Source organism: Hesperophylax consimilis, chromosome 8 (genome assembly GCF_061612785.1).
Source record: "Hesperophylax consimilis isolate HC1 chromosome 8, BYU_Hcon_1.0, whole genome shotgun sequence".
In the NCBI taxonomy this organism is placed as follows: Eukaryota; Metazoa; Arthropoda; class Insecta; order Trichoptera; family Limnephilidae; genus Hesperophylax; species Hesperophylax consimilis.
In genome coordinates this window covers 31,659,461-31,672,936 of record NC_142843.1, presented here as the reverse complement: position 1 = coordinate 31,672,936, position 13,476 = coordinate 31,659,461, and the positions used below count along the sequence as shown (strand labels likewise).

The 13,476-nt window shown below is 33.7% G+C and overlaps 2 protein-coding genes across 2 annotated transcripts; both read right to left on the bottom strand.

The window, feature by feature from the left end:
- Nucleotides 1–276: 276 nt before the first annotated feature.
- LOC149421892 (aldo-keto reductase AKR2E4-like) lies at nt 277–8,340 on the bottom strand. The gene is made up of 7 exons (XM_089634591.1): nt 8,177–8,340; nt 5,112–5,207; nt 4,075–4,248; nt 3,646–3,762; nt 2,568–2,735; nt 1,565–1,780; nt 277–625 (listed from the first exon to the last, which is right to left on the bottom strand). The coding sequence occupies exons 1-7, from the start codon at nt 8,234–8,236 to the stop codon at nt 446–448; spliced, it is 1,011 nt and encodes a 336-aa protein (XP_089490717.1). The 5' UTR covers nt 8,237–8,340; the 3' UTR covers nt 277–445.
- Nucleotides 8,341–9,722: 1,382 nt separating this feature from the next.
- LOC149421891 (aldo-keto reductase AKR2E4-like) lies at nt 9,723–12,834 on the bottom strand. The gene is made up of 7 exons (XM_089634592.1): nt 12,678–12,834; nt 12,162–12,242; nt 11,885–12,055; nt 11,299–11,415; nt 10,990–11,157; nt 10,374–10,580; nt 9,723–10,050 (listed from the first exon to the last, which is right to left on the bottom strand). Exons 1-7 carry the CDS (start codon nt 12,732–12,734, stop codon nt 9,877–9,879), a joined length of 975 nt encoding a protein of 324 aa, XP_089490718.1. The 5' UTR covers nt 12,735–12,834; the 3' UTR covers nt 9,723–9,876.
- Between the last annotated feature and the right edge of the window lie 642 nt (nt 12,835–13,476).

Sequence of the window (13,476 nt, the reverse complement as noted above, 5' to 3'; positions counted from 1 at the left end):
TAATAAACATGCCACCTAACCGCGCGGCTTAAAAATGTTTTCGATTAGCTCCGTCTAGGGCTTTTTAGGTTAATGTTCTAAATAAAATAAACCTGCCCCCTAACCCCGCGTCTTAAAATTGTTCTCGAATAGGTCCGTCTAGGGCTTTTTAACCGAGCGTCTTAAAATTGTTCTCGAATAGCTCCGTCTAGGGCTTTTTAACCGAGCGTCTTAAAATTGTTCTCGAATAGCTCCGTCTAGGGCTTTTTAGGTTCATGATCTAAATAATGACAATACTTAAATAGTTTTAAATTTATTATTTGTCTATACTAAAGGTATGTAGCTACTACAAAAAATATTACAATGGAGTTCTACAAAATAAGCAAAAAATAACAAATAAATACAAACGATATCTGTAAAAAATATTGGTCAGTATAATTTTCTAATTTGAATTTCATCCGGAATTTTAGAATGGATAGTAGGGACTTGGACTCCAATCCAGCAAATGAAATATCCTATAATCTTTATTGAATTTATCTATTTTTTCAATTTCCTCAGGAGTCAGCTTGAAGTCAAAGATGTCAATATTCTGCCGGATTCGTGATGGGGTCACTGACTTGGGGATAGTTATCAAATCACGGTCGATCTATAAAAAAGACAATGATTTTAATATTTAATTTTCTACGGCTTAATGTATTAAGGAGATTAATTTTGGTAGCGAATCAGTAAGAATTGATGAGTGTAGTCACTTTATTTAAATTATCGATGTTTTTCTTCTTTTTCAGTTATGATAACCGTTACATTTGTAATATTATTAAACATAATTATTATAAATATAAGCTAAAACACTCAGCATCACAAACATTGCATCTGTTACAAACTATTATGCGACAATATAGCGATCGTCTCTTTCGGGTGTGCAGCGTCTTCGCCCTGATCCACGCCTACGGATGAAGCCACCAGTCTCTTGAAACCATTGGCTTAAGTTTCCGAGCAACATCACACAATCGCATCCCTGATTTTAGTAGTGCCACCACTTGAGCGGCTTCCTCAGCAGTGGTGTCCGTTTTAAGGGGTTGTTTTCTACCGTTAATTATACACGTATGTCCTCTTCAACGTTCGGATAGTGAATGACCATTAACCACTATGCAGGGACATTGGAGGTCTAGATTCATTTTATAATAAATGTAGAGTCGTTTAACCAAAAAAAAATTAGAGTCCTTGTGAGAGCCCTGAAGGATCTGTTACTTATACCAGGGCGGGTAAGCGGTGGATAACCTCCAGTGACCATTAATGATAATTTGACTTTATGTTTCTTTTATAACCGAGGAATATGGTACAAATTGTGGCACCTGTAAAGATTTTAACGTCCATTTCGGAAAATTTGTATCTTTTATGAAATGAAACGATTGTCTGATACGAGGTCCTAAATGTGCTTTCAATTGATATCAACATTGTGTGGGTTAGATGTATTGACTCAAACTTATACTTGAAACTTATTTTCGAAGATGTGCGATTTTTGTGACGCCAAAGAAGTACGTATGTATGGTAGCGTTAGTGGTATGTAAGGTGATTTTTTTCTTACCAGATATCTTAAAACAACTTGAACTGTTGTCTTCTTGTATTTGCTTCCGATTTCCGTGAGGATAGGGTCATCTAAATGTGGATCTAAGTTGCTTGCGTGGGTGCCATCAGGGAACCTTTTGTCTGCCATGGACCCCAGGGGACAGTAGGCAACCACCTGAATGTCTTTATCTTTACAGAAAGACACTAATTTCTTTTGCACATTGTTTGGGTTGACCTGTAATAATATTATAAAGATTTTTCGGATCATATAATTTTTTTACAACAACATCATGATATTTATGCAACTCTATTCTTTAATGTGAAACCGCACAAGAGCCCCAACTGCTCTCAATCGTTTGGAGCCAGTGAGACTATGGCATCTCCAATTGGGGTATGTTGTGGGGATGAAGGTAGTGGAGAGGGTGGGAGATGTGGCAGAGGAAGGTCGAGAAGTACCTGACTATACAGATCTGGTCACTAAATAACTAACTAACCATCACGCCGTTTCCCCGCAGGGCTAGGCAGAGAGGACGGACCGCCAAACAACTCGGTCTTGGCACACACTTCTTGCCTCATTCACATTCATACATCGTCTCATACATACTCTTCTATTATTCTGACTCTTGACATTGTCCGACTCGAGTATCTGATTCACTTGCCACGTCTTCCTCGGGCGTCCCCGACATCTGCTACCATTCGAATTTGCATCATATATCCTCCTTACACTCCTATCTTCGCTCATTCGCTATTTCGAGCAACGTTCCAATTAGGAATGGTGCCCTTACAACAGGGTGATACTGAGAGTACCTTGCACTTTGGAATTTGGCGCAAATACACTTTATATTATATTAAATGAGTAAATTGTGAAATATCACAAATAAATCCTTTTTTGACAAGCCAGGATTGGTCGTCACCTACATGCATGTGTAAGAGCTTAATTAAAATCAATGCTGATTAAGTTTATTTGATTTATCAACGCTTACTAAATTCAAAGTAAGTATATGAATTTGAAAAATACTAACCTCAACCTGATTTATAACAGGTTTGACTTTGCAGGCATCCAAAATTTGCTGAATTTGGGTCTCGTTAAAGTTGGAAACTCCAATGGACTTTGTGAGACCAAGTCTTTGTGCTTCCTCCATACCTTTCCAAGTCTCGAGGAAGTTTGTGTTGGTGAAATTCCCATGTTCCTGAAAATACAAAGCAACACATGCATGTGGTAAAAAGCTTAATACTTTCATTTTGGAACATTTAATTGACTGTTTTATTAAATTTTAACACTCTAAGCCAGAGATTCCCAAACTTTTTGCCCCGTAGACCACTTGCCAATTTTTTTTTTCCGTAGACCCCCTGCCTGCCGAATATTGAATTTTCCTAAAACTATTAACGTCCTATGTGATAATCGTTTATTTTTTCGTAAAAAGATTCCCTTCCCTTGCCTGTCCAGCAACCGGCGGCGGTATAGTTCTTCTGTATTTGCATTGTGCAGACAGGGGCGCCATTGTGAAGTGTTAAACACAGGAAAAGCAACGGGAATTTCTTTCTGTAGCTAGCCCTACAGAACTGCCCCTTAAGTTCTTTGTCAGTATTCCGGTAATTTCTTCTTATCACATGATTTCCGATTCTTCGACGTTCCATTTCCATAGTCAAAATGTCCTCAAACTTAGTTCTTAAGTCTGTGTGAAGTACATTTAAATGTTGATAAACGTTACCCTGGACGTTTTTCAAAAACAAGTTGGGGATCTAGAAAAATTCGCGGCTTCCGATGTGCAATGTTTTATCTCTGTTTATATACCTCAATAAACAACTTTACAAAGTATAAAAATACAAATATCAAATAAGTAATTTTTCAGTCTATTTTAGTATTACGTAAACTGTGTTATTTATGTTAGGTGTATTGTGTCATTTACGGAACTCCGAAATGTTGACTTGAGGTAAATGGGGGTCGGCTCGTATGTACCCCCATTTGAATCTTGTGGACCCCTAAATTTTTTTCTCGCTGACATGGACCCCCAGCAAGCCGATATCGACCCCTGGGGGTCAATATATACAACTTTGGGAACCTCTGCTCTAAGCTGTTATAAACTCTAAGGTACTTACGTCTTCAGCCACAGGTGAATGGATGAGGTACAGATCCACATAATCCATTCCAAGGTTTTCCAGAGATCTGCGGAGTGCTGGTACTACTTGTTCAAAGCGGTGATCGTTATTTGTGAGCTGCAAATTTCAGGATCAATGATTAATGCACCTTGGAACAATTGTATGTATTTTAAAAGGTGTATAGAGTAGAAAGGTGTAGGTCTACAGAGAAAAGCAAAATAAACAGTTTTCATATATTATAATGAAACAAATATGAAACTTTTGTCCACTTTAATTTTATTGACTGTACCAGTCTGAAGACGACTTTAACGAGCTGAAACCGGTTGCGGTCAATACAATTAATGGAATTCCACCATGAATTGTCAGTTTCAAAAATATAAATATTAAATAATTTTCAATTCTAGAATGACTAATTAGTTTGGTACCTACCTTGGTTGTGATGAATACGTCCTCTCTCTTGATAGTCCCATCTTTAATCTTGTTCTTTAATCCCAAGCCCACTCTCCTCTCCGTATTGTAGTACACCGCTGTGTCTATGTGTCTGTAGCCAGCATCTATTGCGGCTTCTATTGCCTTCTGCATATCATCCAAGTTGCCACCTCTCTACATGAGAATAAAACAATATTAGAGGTATGACTTTGTATAATTCTAATATAATAATAAGCCATCCTTAGGTACCATATCGGCTATCTAGTTATTTTTTTATTTCCACAATTTTTTTGTGAAGATAATATCGTGGGAATACAGGCAAAATACAATTTATTTTCAGATTTGACTTAATAATGCAGTGTTGTCAAGTTATTTTCGCTCTATAAACTGGCGAATCGTTGATTTATAAAATAAATCATTTACAAAATAAATAAGTAAAGTAGAAAACGAATATTTTTTGTTAAGGAAAAAAACGTTAAATCGATTTGCCTTATTAAAATTTGTCATTTCTGGCGGAAAACTTTAACTCAACTTAATTGATAATGTCTGTAGGCGTTTATGGTGGTGTAACATTTATCATATAATTTTTTTTTGTATAGAGTTTGAATAATATTTTTATAGCAGGTCTAATGCAAAAGTTTGGTACATAGAAACGAAAGTGAAGCAGTCAATTTGAAACAAGTACCTGACGGACAAGAAGAATTAAGTAACTTAGTGGTTTTTGCGTACGAAAACGTCTGGCAAAATACAAAACAGACACAAACGGAAAATATACATATTATTAAATGAAAAGTCATCATGATATTATATTTTTATATCAACAAAAAATGCATAACTTGGTACAGAACTGTTTCAAGTTTTGCTAGTATACTCACGATATAATATGGCTTATTAACAATTTCTAGATGACTTTAGGGTTCTCTAATTAATTCAAATAGATGATACGAGATGAGATACCGGGTACAGTGGACGATCTCCAACATGTAAACAATATAAAACGTAATAAATTCCAAGCTTTCCACTGCATATAAACTTACCGCAGACGTTCCGAGACCCAAAACTGGAATTTCATTTCCATCGTTCAAGCGAAGTGCTGTTGCTTTTCCCGGCGCGGAGTTGGAAACGGGGGGTAACTAGAAAATATTATCATTTTTTGATTAAAGTACATCTAAGATTACATCTATGAAAGCATCTTTTAATATATGTATATTTTTATATATATGCGGAATTACAGCGCAAGAACATCAAGTATCGCAATACACGCAATACTGAACCGTGACATTCTCAATGTAAAGAATGCTATTCTAGCTAGAGCCACTTAATTTTTGAATTTTAATTCCTTATGTGATTAAACTCACATAAATTTATACTTTTTCCTGCCGAGTTTCGAACACACAACAACCTCTCGATAGAGGTTAGCAGGTTTCAAATTATACTTATTAACCTAACCGTTCCTCTTTCCTAACCGACAAAAATAATTATTAATAATAGAGGGGCTAGTAGTAGGGGGTAGTGAGTGATCCCACGAGACCTGCGCACACAAAAAATATTTTCATTACCCATGGAACGTAAATGCTATTCTTGTAAGCAGTATATTCTTGTAATTGATTGTGTTATTTTATTTGGTATTATTTATGATTTTGTGATCTCGGATTTATTCATATTATTGGGAAGATTATTTCTATTTCTACGACCATAATAAAAAAAATATCAGCACATTTCAAAACCGAAAGTTAAAGAAATTCACGGATTATCACTTGTTTATGAAACAATGTCATAACATTATTATTATTTTCACGCTTTGTTCACAGTTAGTAAATAATCCGCCAAAACCAAAGCCTCTGAAAACAAAGAATAAAAAAAATTACAACAAACAAACAAAAAGTTGTGATGTTTAAAAATAAAACTGACCCTAATCACGGCATAATAATTATTTAGTTCTAAATAGAATATTTTACAATCAATTTTACAAAACTGCATTATTTAAAGTATATTTCCAAAATGTGCGAGGTGTTCGCATTTTTAACTTATTTGCGAAATTAGGCTAAATGAATCGATCGATGATAATTGTGGAATAATGGGGTAGAGGGGGGGGGGGGTACTGATTGCAACCTCCAAATCTCTTACCGCTCAAAGTCTACGTGTACTGAGATGTGGATATCGGTGCCAATACTAGTTAAGAATAACAAACTCAAAATGTATATAACTGCTGCATATATCACTTACAAAAAACCAACTCACCCATAAGGATTGTTTTTTTAATATATCTATCTATTTGAGTGGATAAAGACGTTTTGCGGGTAAGAGATCCTGGGTTTGATTCCTAGATGAGACTGTTATCATGTACCTATGTATTTGTTTTTTTTTTAATTTAATTTTTTTTTTACCTTAATTTTTATTTATTCAATTACAATGCAAATCCAAATAATCATGTATATAATTATAATACATACATATTCTTACAAGAAGAAGAAGAAGAATAATTGTGTATACTGTAATTCATTTAAATATTAAATTGTAACAACCGGAGAACCTGTACTGAGGCGTTCACGTGCTTCGTATGTAGTGTTATCGTGAAATGATTGTATGATTATTAATTTATAAATTTTTTTGTTATTTAAATACAAAAATTATCTATTTACATATTTATATTGGTATATACAGATTATACAGGGTGTTATGGGACGTACTTTATTTATTTTTATCAGAGTTTCCTCACATTATTTGGTGTAAAAAATGTAAATTAAATTTTGGAAACCGGTGTCGATTTTGAAGTAATTTTATTTCAACTTTAAACATAAAAAAATCAATAGGTATTGGACAGTTAGGATCGTGGTTGGTTTTGAAAGGATGTTTTGCTTGGTTTTGAAAAAAAAAAAAAACTTATCGGATTCCGAAATTTCATTTTTTACTCCAAATAACGTCATGAATCACTGGTTAAAGTAAGTCAAGCACGTTCCTTAACACCATGTATAAATTAGAGTACCTGTACCATGGCAGGCGGGTGGCCGCGTAGGGGACACCGGTTTTATTCCAAAATAGATTTTGCACACTTAACCTAAAAAACGAGTGGAAGGTCACTGTCTACGTCTGATAAAAAAAACTCTGCGTAAAGCCCGGTAAATGCCGGGTACTTGAGCTAGTTTTATATTAACTTTATTTTTTTTCATTTAATTATTTTACACATATCTATATTTTGTCTGAATACTTATTTGACTATTCTCATGTGACTTAATTTTCAGTATACTTTGTATCCCGATGAAGAAACCTGTGATTAATCTTGATAATATTTACTAAATTAAATTTATATGATTCCGCAAAGAGAATTTTCAATTATCAAAAAGTTATGTTTATTTTATTTTTTAGCCATCCTCTTTTTTATCGCTACAATATTTTAACATTAAATAATTTTAAAAAAAATTATTAATTGGGCAGTAATGTGAAGTTAGAAAAATAACTTAAAAGGTAGGTACTTGAAATTAATATGATAACTTACGGCGGATTAATAAAAACTAAAGGCGGGTTGTTTCACAGAATTTGAACAATTCATCAAATTTCAAAGTTGAAATTCAAGTTTTGTGAAAGTTTTATTATTATTTCATAGTAGGCCGGTTGTTCCACAGTACTTGTATAATAAATGAATAGGACTTTCAAATAACTTGAATACCTATTAACTTTGATATTTTAAAAACTGTTCAAATTCTCTGAAATAACCAGTCCTAAGAGTGTGCCAACGTTTAGTCAATTATCATATAATAAATTGATTTATTAGTTGTAGACTAATATTTTACTAATTATATTATTTTAAAAAGAAAAGATTTAGTAGTGCTGTTCATGGCTACCCTCCGAGTAACTGCAACGAGTTTAGGCTTCGTGAAACAAATATATCGGTAACACAAAATGATGTTTTAATATAAAGGAAACTAAAAGCATTGCAATTATTGAGGGTTAGGTTAGGTTAGGTTACTCAACGCTGTTAAATCTGAATTTTAGTATACGTATGTAATAGTTATTTTTTTACAGTTTTTAAAAAGTAAAATATTGTAAATAAAATGTATATTTAAAAAAAAATAAACTATATGGGGCTGTAAAAGGTACTTACAGAATTTGCGGCAGTAACAAGCACTACGAAATAAAGGAAGTCGTTGAGTGTAAACGTCATGTTGAAAGGCTGAAGTCCTCGAGAGTGGTGCTGTCTGCAGCCAAGTGACCAAGCAACTGACTCAACACTAGCTGGGTCTTTCCCTTTAAACTCTAACCATATTGGGAGCTGACCTCGATGAAACTAGTTTAAAAAAAATCTTTTTCCTCCAAAGAATAATCCTTAAAATATCTGTTCTCATAATTATAATTTACACATATATTTTTAAAAAAACAGTAATAACCACCAATCTGCTCAGCGAATTTATTATATTCTTAGATTATGCGAAGTTAATTCATTAGCTCAGCCAACATGGTAATCAAACACATTATGTGATTCCAGTATCGCGGTCAAGAAAATCTAGATACTATTATTATATTAGATTTTATCATATCTATATGATAAAATAATATTCGAGGTGAATGTTTTGTTGAAAAACGTGATAGTTGCATCAATTTTGAGTTCCAAAAAGTTCCATAGATTAAGAAAAGATTCTCTTCTCAGTATTTGAACGGTTCCATGGCAACTCAGGATGGTGGCATTTCAACAACCTTTTGAAAAGTATTGAAAAAATGGCCTATAAAAATAACCTAACGTAACCTATTCATTATTTTTCATAACTTTATATCCTTTTTCAATAGTGTGTTGAATTGCCACTGTCCTGAGTTGCCATGGAACCGTCCAAATACTGAGAAGAGAATCTTTTTGTTAATCTCTGGAACTTTCTGGAACTCAACATTGATGCAACTATCACGTTTTTCAACAACATACGAAGAAAACAAACCAATGTAAAATAGTTATAATGTATTAAAAATGTCTTCAAATAATTCGTAATCCGGTTAAAAATGTGATTGCAGGCCTTTAACGAATGAATTGACAGGTTTCCTAATAAACTTTCAGTAAAACACGAAAGTGTTATCACGACGTCGGAATACGTGTTCATAAAAATTATAATGTTTTCCCATTTCTTCATTGTATATGTTATTATATCATCAGTACAAAAGCAGAAGCATGAACACGTGTCCTGATTTTTAATGAATGTACTAAAAGTTTTATCGAAGGAAGCAAACACTTTGTGATGTGACATTATATATCAAATGAAAAATACACTTTGTAAAACACCACTTTTATTTTGAATTAATATTAACAGCCAACCAGGTTTCGCTTAGCTCAAGCTTCATAAGGGCTTATTATATCAACTGTATTATCAACTGTATTAACTGTATTATAATAGTTGATATAATAAGCCCTGATGAAGCTTGAGCTAAGCGAAACCTGGTTGCCTGTTAATATTAATTCAAAATAAAAGTGGTGTTTTACAAAGTGTATTTTTCATTTGATATACTAAAAGTTTATTAGGAAACGGCCTGCAATTCCGTTTTTAACAGAATCATTGTTAAATACTTAAGATAAACGAAAATCAAGAAAAAATCACGAACAAAAAGTTTTCGTAATCGAGCAAAATGTGTCCTTGTTGCAATATGCGAATGAAAAATACACAACTTGTCTTAATTTTATATAATATTAAATAATACAAACAAACACAGCGCTAAAACAATCTTCCACAAGGCAATGATTAAATTTGCATTCATAGAAAATATAAATCATATTTTTTTAAATTCAGTCATTTTTGTGAGTGCATAATAATAAAATTTTGGATATCAATGATTGGATACAGTAGCCCGTATTTGGCTGTCATAAAGGCTGTAGTCTAAATTGAATTTATCCACTTCTGCCACTTCCTCGGGAGTCAACTTGAAGTCAAACACGTCAATATTCTGCCGAATGCGGGACGGGGTCAATGACTTCGGGATGGGAATCACATCACGATCAATCTGCAAAAAAACAAAAAAATTATAAACCTGTTGAGAATTCAATCACAAACAAACAAATATATTTTACTCTTTACATCGCGTTACAAATCAATGGTAAAAAACACCAATAAAAAACCTGCCCAAATCCTTTGCATTATAAAATAATGCGATCTTTGAATCAGTTAAATTTTGTGAGTAATGATGACTTTAAAGCTTCTTGATTGAGCTAAAAGTCATATGATACATGACTAAGAATCGTACAAAAGATGATAAAACTCTGGTTATTTCACGATAAAAACCAGTAAAATGTGTTGATTCAGAATCAGGTGTTATGGATTCCTTACCAAATATCTCAGGACGACTTGGACTGTACTCTTGTTGTACTTATGTCCAATAGTTGTCAAGACAGGATCGTCCAGCTTAGGGGGAGGCTGCTTCCCGTCCAGGTCCTTGCTGCTGGGAATGGCTCCCAGAGGCGTGTGCGCTACAACCTGCACACCCCTCTCCTGACAATACGACACCAGTTTCTTTTGAGTCAGGTTTGGGTGGACCTGCAAGCAATTCATTACGTTTATGAATATAACCAACCATCTAGAAATGAGACTAAACTTTTAATCTACGCCTTCATAGATGGCCTTAATTTAATTATTTTATTAAAATTCGCTTTTTGCATGTTATGCTTTACAAATTTAAGACGAATTATATGTTTGCGCCCGTACATACCCAATATGAATATGACTAAATAGTTTTGTCCGTATAAAAACTCTGTTCTTTCAAGAAAGGCATACAAATACAATATTGTATTTGTAAGCCTTTTGGGCACTAGTTTTTAATCACAGGTTTTTTCTTACCAGATCTCATGGTGACTATTATTCTTAATCAATTCACAATGATATTATTATCACTATAACATGTTTATGATCTTAATTTGTACAAGAAAAATTATGTGAAAAAACCCACCTCAATCTGGTTCACGGCTGGTTTGACGGTAGACGAGTCTATCAGTTTTTGAATTAGAGTCTCATTAAAGTTGGATACTCCGATAGATGTTGTGAGACCAAGACGTTTTGCTTCTTCCATTCCCTTCCAAGTGTCCAGAAGGTTTATATTGATTGCATTTCCAAGTTTCTGAAGATATAAAAAACTTTTTTAAGTCTGTTAAATATCGCGAACATATCTATAACGATACAACTGCAGCCAGCAAAATTAATAATTGTGTGCCCAGCTGTGAATTGTTATTTTGTGTAAAAGTTGTGTAACTCTACTAACGTCTTCGCTTTCTGGTGTATGAATGAGGTAAAGATCAACATAATCCATGCCCAGGTTTTTCAAAGATTCGCGTAGTGCTGGGACAACTTGTTCTTGTCGGTGTTTATCATTCCAGAGCTGTGGAAAAAGTTACACAAATTAAAATAGGTACCTAAATTTTTTTTTGTCGAAAATTTACTCCCAATAATCATATTAACGAATTATCGCGATATTAATTAATTTTTTAACAGCTCCGTTAATATAGAAGTGAAATCTTCAGAGAGGTATTTTGAAATTTTTGAAACCTAACAAACACAGTGTAAAGAAAACTATTTTATTTTAAATCATTAATGATATAAAGTTTTATCTAATGCTGCGTATACATTTGCGAACCGAAGTGCAACGTAAACCACGAATAATGGGAAAGGAACGAAGCAAAAAGAATAATTCGTAGCTCTGCTCGCGCTTAGGCTCCCAAATATATACGTAGCATAATAGTTCTTTGTTCAGTTGTCAGACGATAGTGAATACGAAACATAACAACTTTTTAATAAAACAAAATGGTTTGGTGCTAATTTGATAAAGAAATATGTCGACAGATTGTTACCTTAGTTGTAATGAATACATCTTCCCTTTTGATAGTACCATCTTCAATTTTTGCCTTTATAGCGAGACCTATTTGTTTTTCAGTACTGTAGAGCGAAGCAGTGTCAATGTGCCTATATCCTGCGCTTATGGCAACTTCCACGGCTGCTTGCGCTTTATTCTGTTCTCCATCCTTAAAAACAACAACTTTTTTAATGCATGTAAAGCCAGATGGATTTAACTTTGACGCATTTAAAAAAAAATCCATAGACTTAATATATTTTGACTTAATAACTCACCACAGATGTACCAAGTCCCAATACTGGAATCTCATTTCCATCGTTCAAAGGAAGCGTTCTTGCTTTACCCGATTTAAAATTCTGAAAAAAAAAACAATTATGAAAAGACTTAGTATTAAATCGTAAGAAGCTATTAATCTACTAATATAATGTAAATACGTTGATTCTAAAAGTCGTATTGAGACACAATTAAAATTCCGAGAAAACGCGAGGAAAATGGATCGTTTAATTGATATGGTTAAACCGGTTAAGTTTTTTGCCGAAATGAAAACTTTCACTAATGGTGCTGTCATGTATATGTTTTGTTAAATGGCTTTTTATGTAGCTTTAAACCTGTTTAGCCAGATTATTTTATAAATATTATTTAATGATTAGTCCGCATTAAAATTAAACAAGTCATGACATGCTTAGATTACCAAGGAATCATTATGTACTTATTTCAAGTTTCAATATTGTATTGAACATGTATATTTGTAGATGTAGGTATGAAGTGTGAATGTTAGTTTTATTACTTACAGCGCTAGTGACACAGATGATAGCCGCAGTACAGAGCCAAAACACCAGTTTATCCATCTTGTAGGATTTTATAGAACCTCTGCTGTCTCTAATATCCCCCGGAGCTTTACTTCACTGCAGCTCGGATCGCGCTCAACTGATCCCAAAGTGGTTGTTTATCCTTGATATGACCTACACCATATTGCTTTGTTCGTAACTTCTTCAATGGCCTTTAAGATACAGGTTTGTTTTTTGTTTTGTCAATATAGAACTATTATTATTGTCTCTTGTGCGTAAAAACCCATGCCCAAATTAAGCGAGAATCAGTTCGGAATTCTCCGAATCCTTGGATTTCCCCACGCTTTATGCATAGGGAAATCAGTTTATAGCGCATGTTATCGCAGTATAAACTCTTTCGTGAAATACATAATACTAGCTGACGTATACCCGGCGTTGCTAAACTTTTCTCTACTTTCAATAAAATAAAATATCCATAAATAAACCTTCCGGGACAAATTCTCTAATTGATATTAGTAGAACTAAGCGCACAAACAAACATATGCGGATAGTGACTTTGTTTTATACTATTTAAAAATGAGACCACGGCAAGAGTTAATGATTATCACCAGATCATAATCAAACATATTTTTATTATAAGCACCAATTATTCGCCTGAATTACCCATACAAATTGAAAATATCTCACGAATAAAAATAAATACCGCCGAAGGGAATTGAACCTGTACTTCTGATTGCTGGTCACATACTCTACACCAGTAAACTATTCACAACCCGCCAAATAATTCAATATGTACTAGTAT

What these genes read in the sequence shown, in the direction of transcription:
- LOC149421892 (XM_089634591.1), bottom strand. Translation starts at nt 8,236, where the DNA reads ATGACGTTTACACTCAACGACTTCCTTTATTTCGTAGTGCTTGTTACT. An exon ending in TTGTTACTGCCGCAAATTCT is followed by an intron (nt 5,208 to 8,176) that starts GTAAGTACCTTT and finishes AATATTTTCTAG; the next exon opens with TTACCCCCCGTTTCCAACTC. An exon ending in CTGTTATAAATCAGGTTGAG is followed by an intron (nt 1,781 to 2,567) that starts GTTAGTATTTTT and finishes ATATTATTACAG; the next exon opens with GTCAACCCAAACAATGTGCA.
- LOC149421891 (XM_089634592.1), bottom strand. Translation starts at nt 12,734, where the DNA reads ATGGATAAACTGGTGTTTTGGCTCTGTACTGCGGCTATCATCTGTGTC. An exon ending in TGGGACTTGGTACATCTGTG is followed by an intron (nt 12,056 to 12,161) that starts GTGAGTTATTAA and finishes GTTGTTTTTAAG; the next exon opens with GATGGAGAACAGAATAAAGC. An exon ending in ATGTATTCATTACAACTAAG is followed by an intron (nt 11,416 to 11,884) that starts GTAACAATCTGT and finishes CTTTTTCCACAG; the next exon opens with CTCTGGAATGATAAACACCG.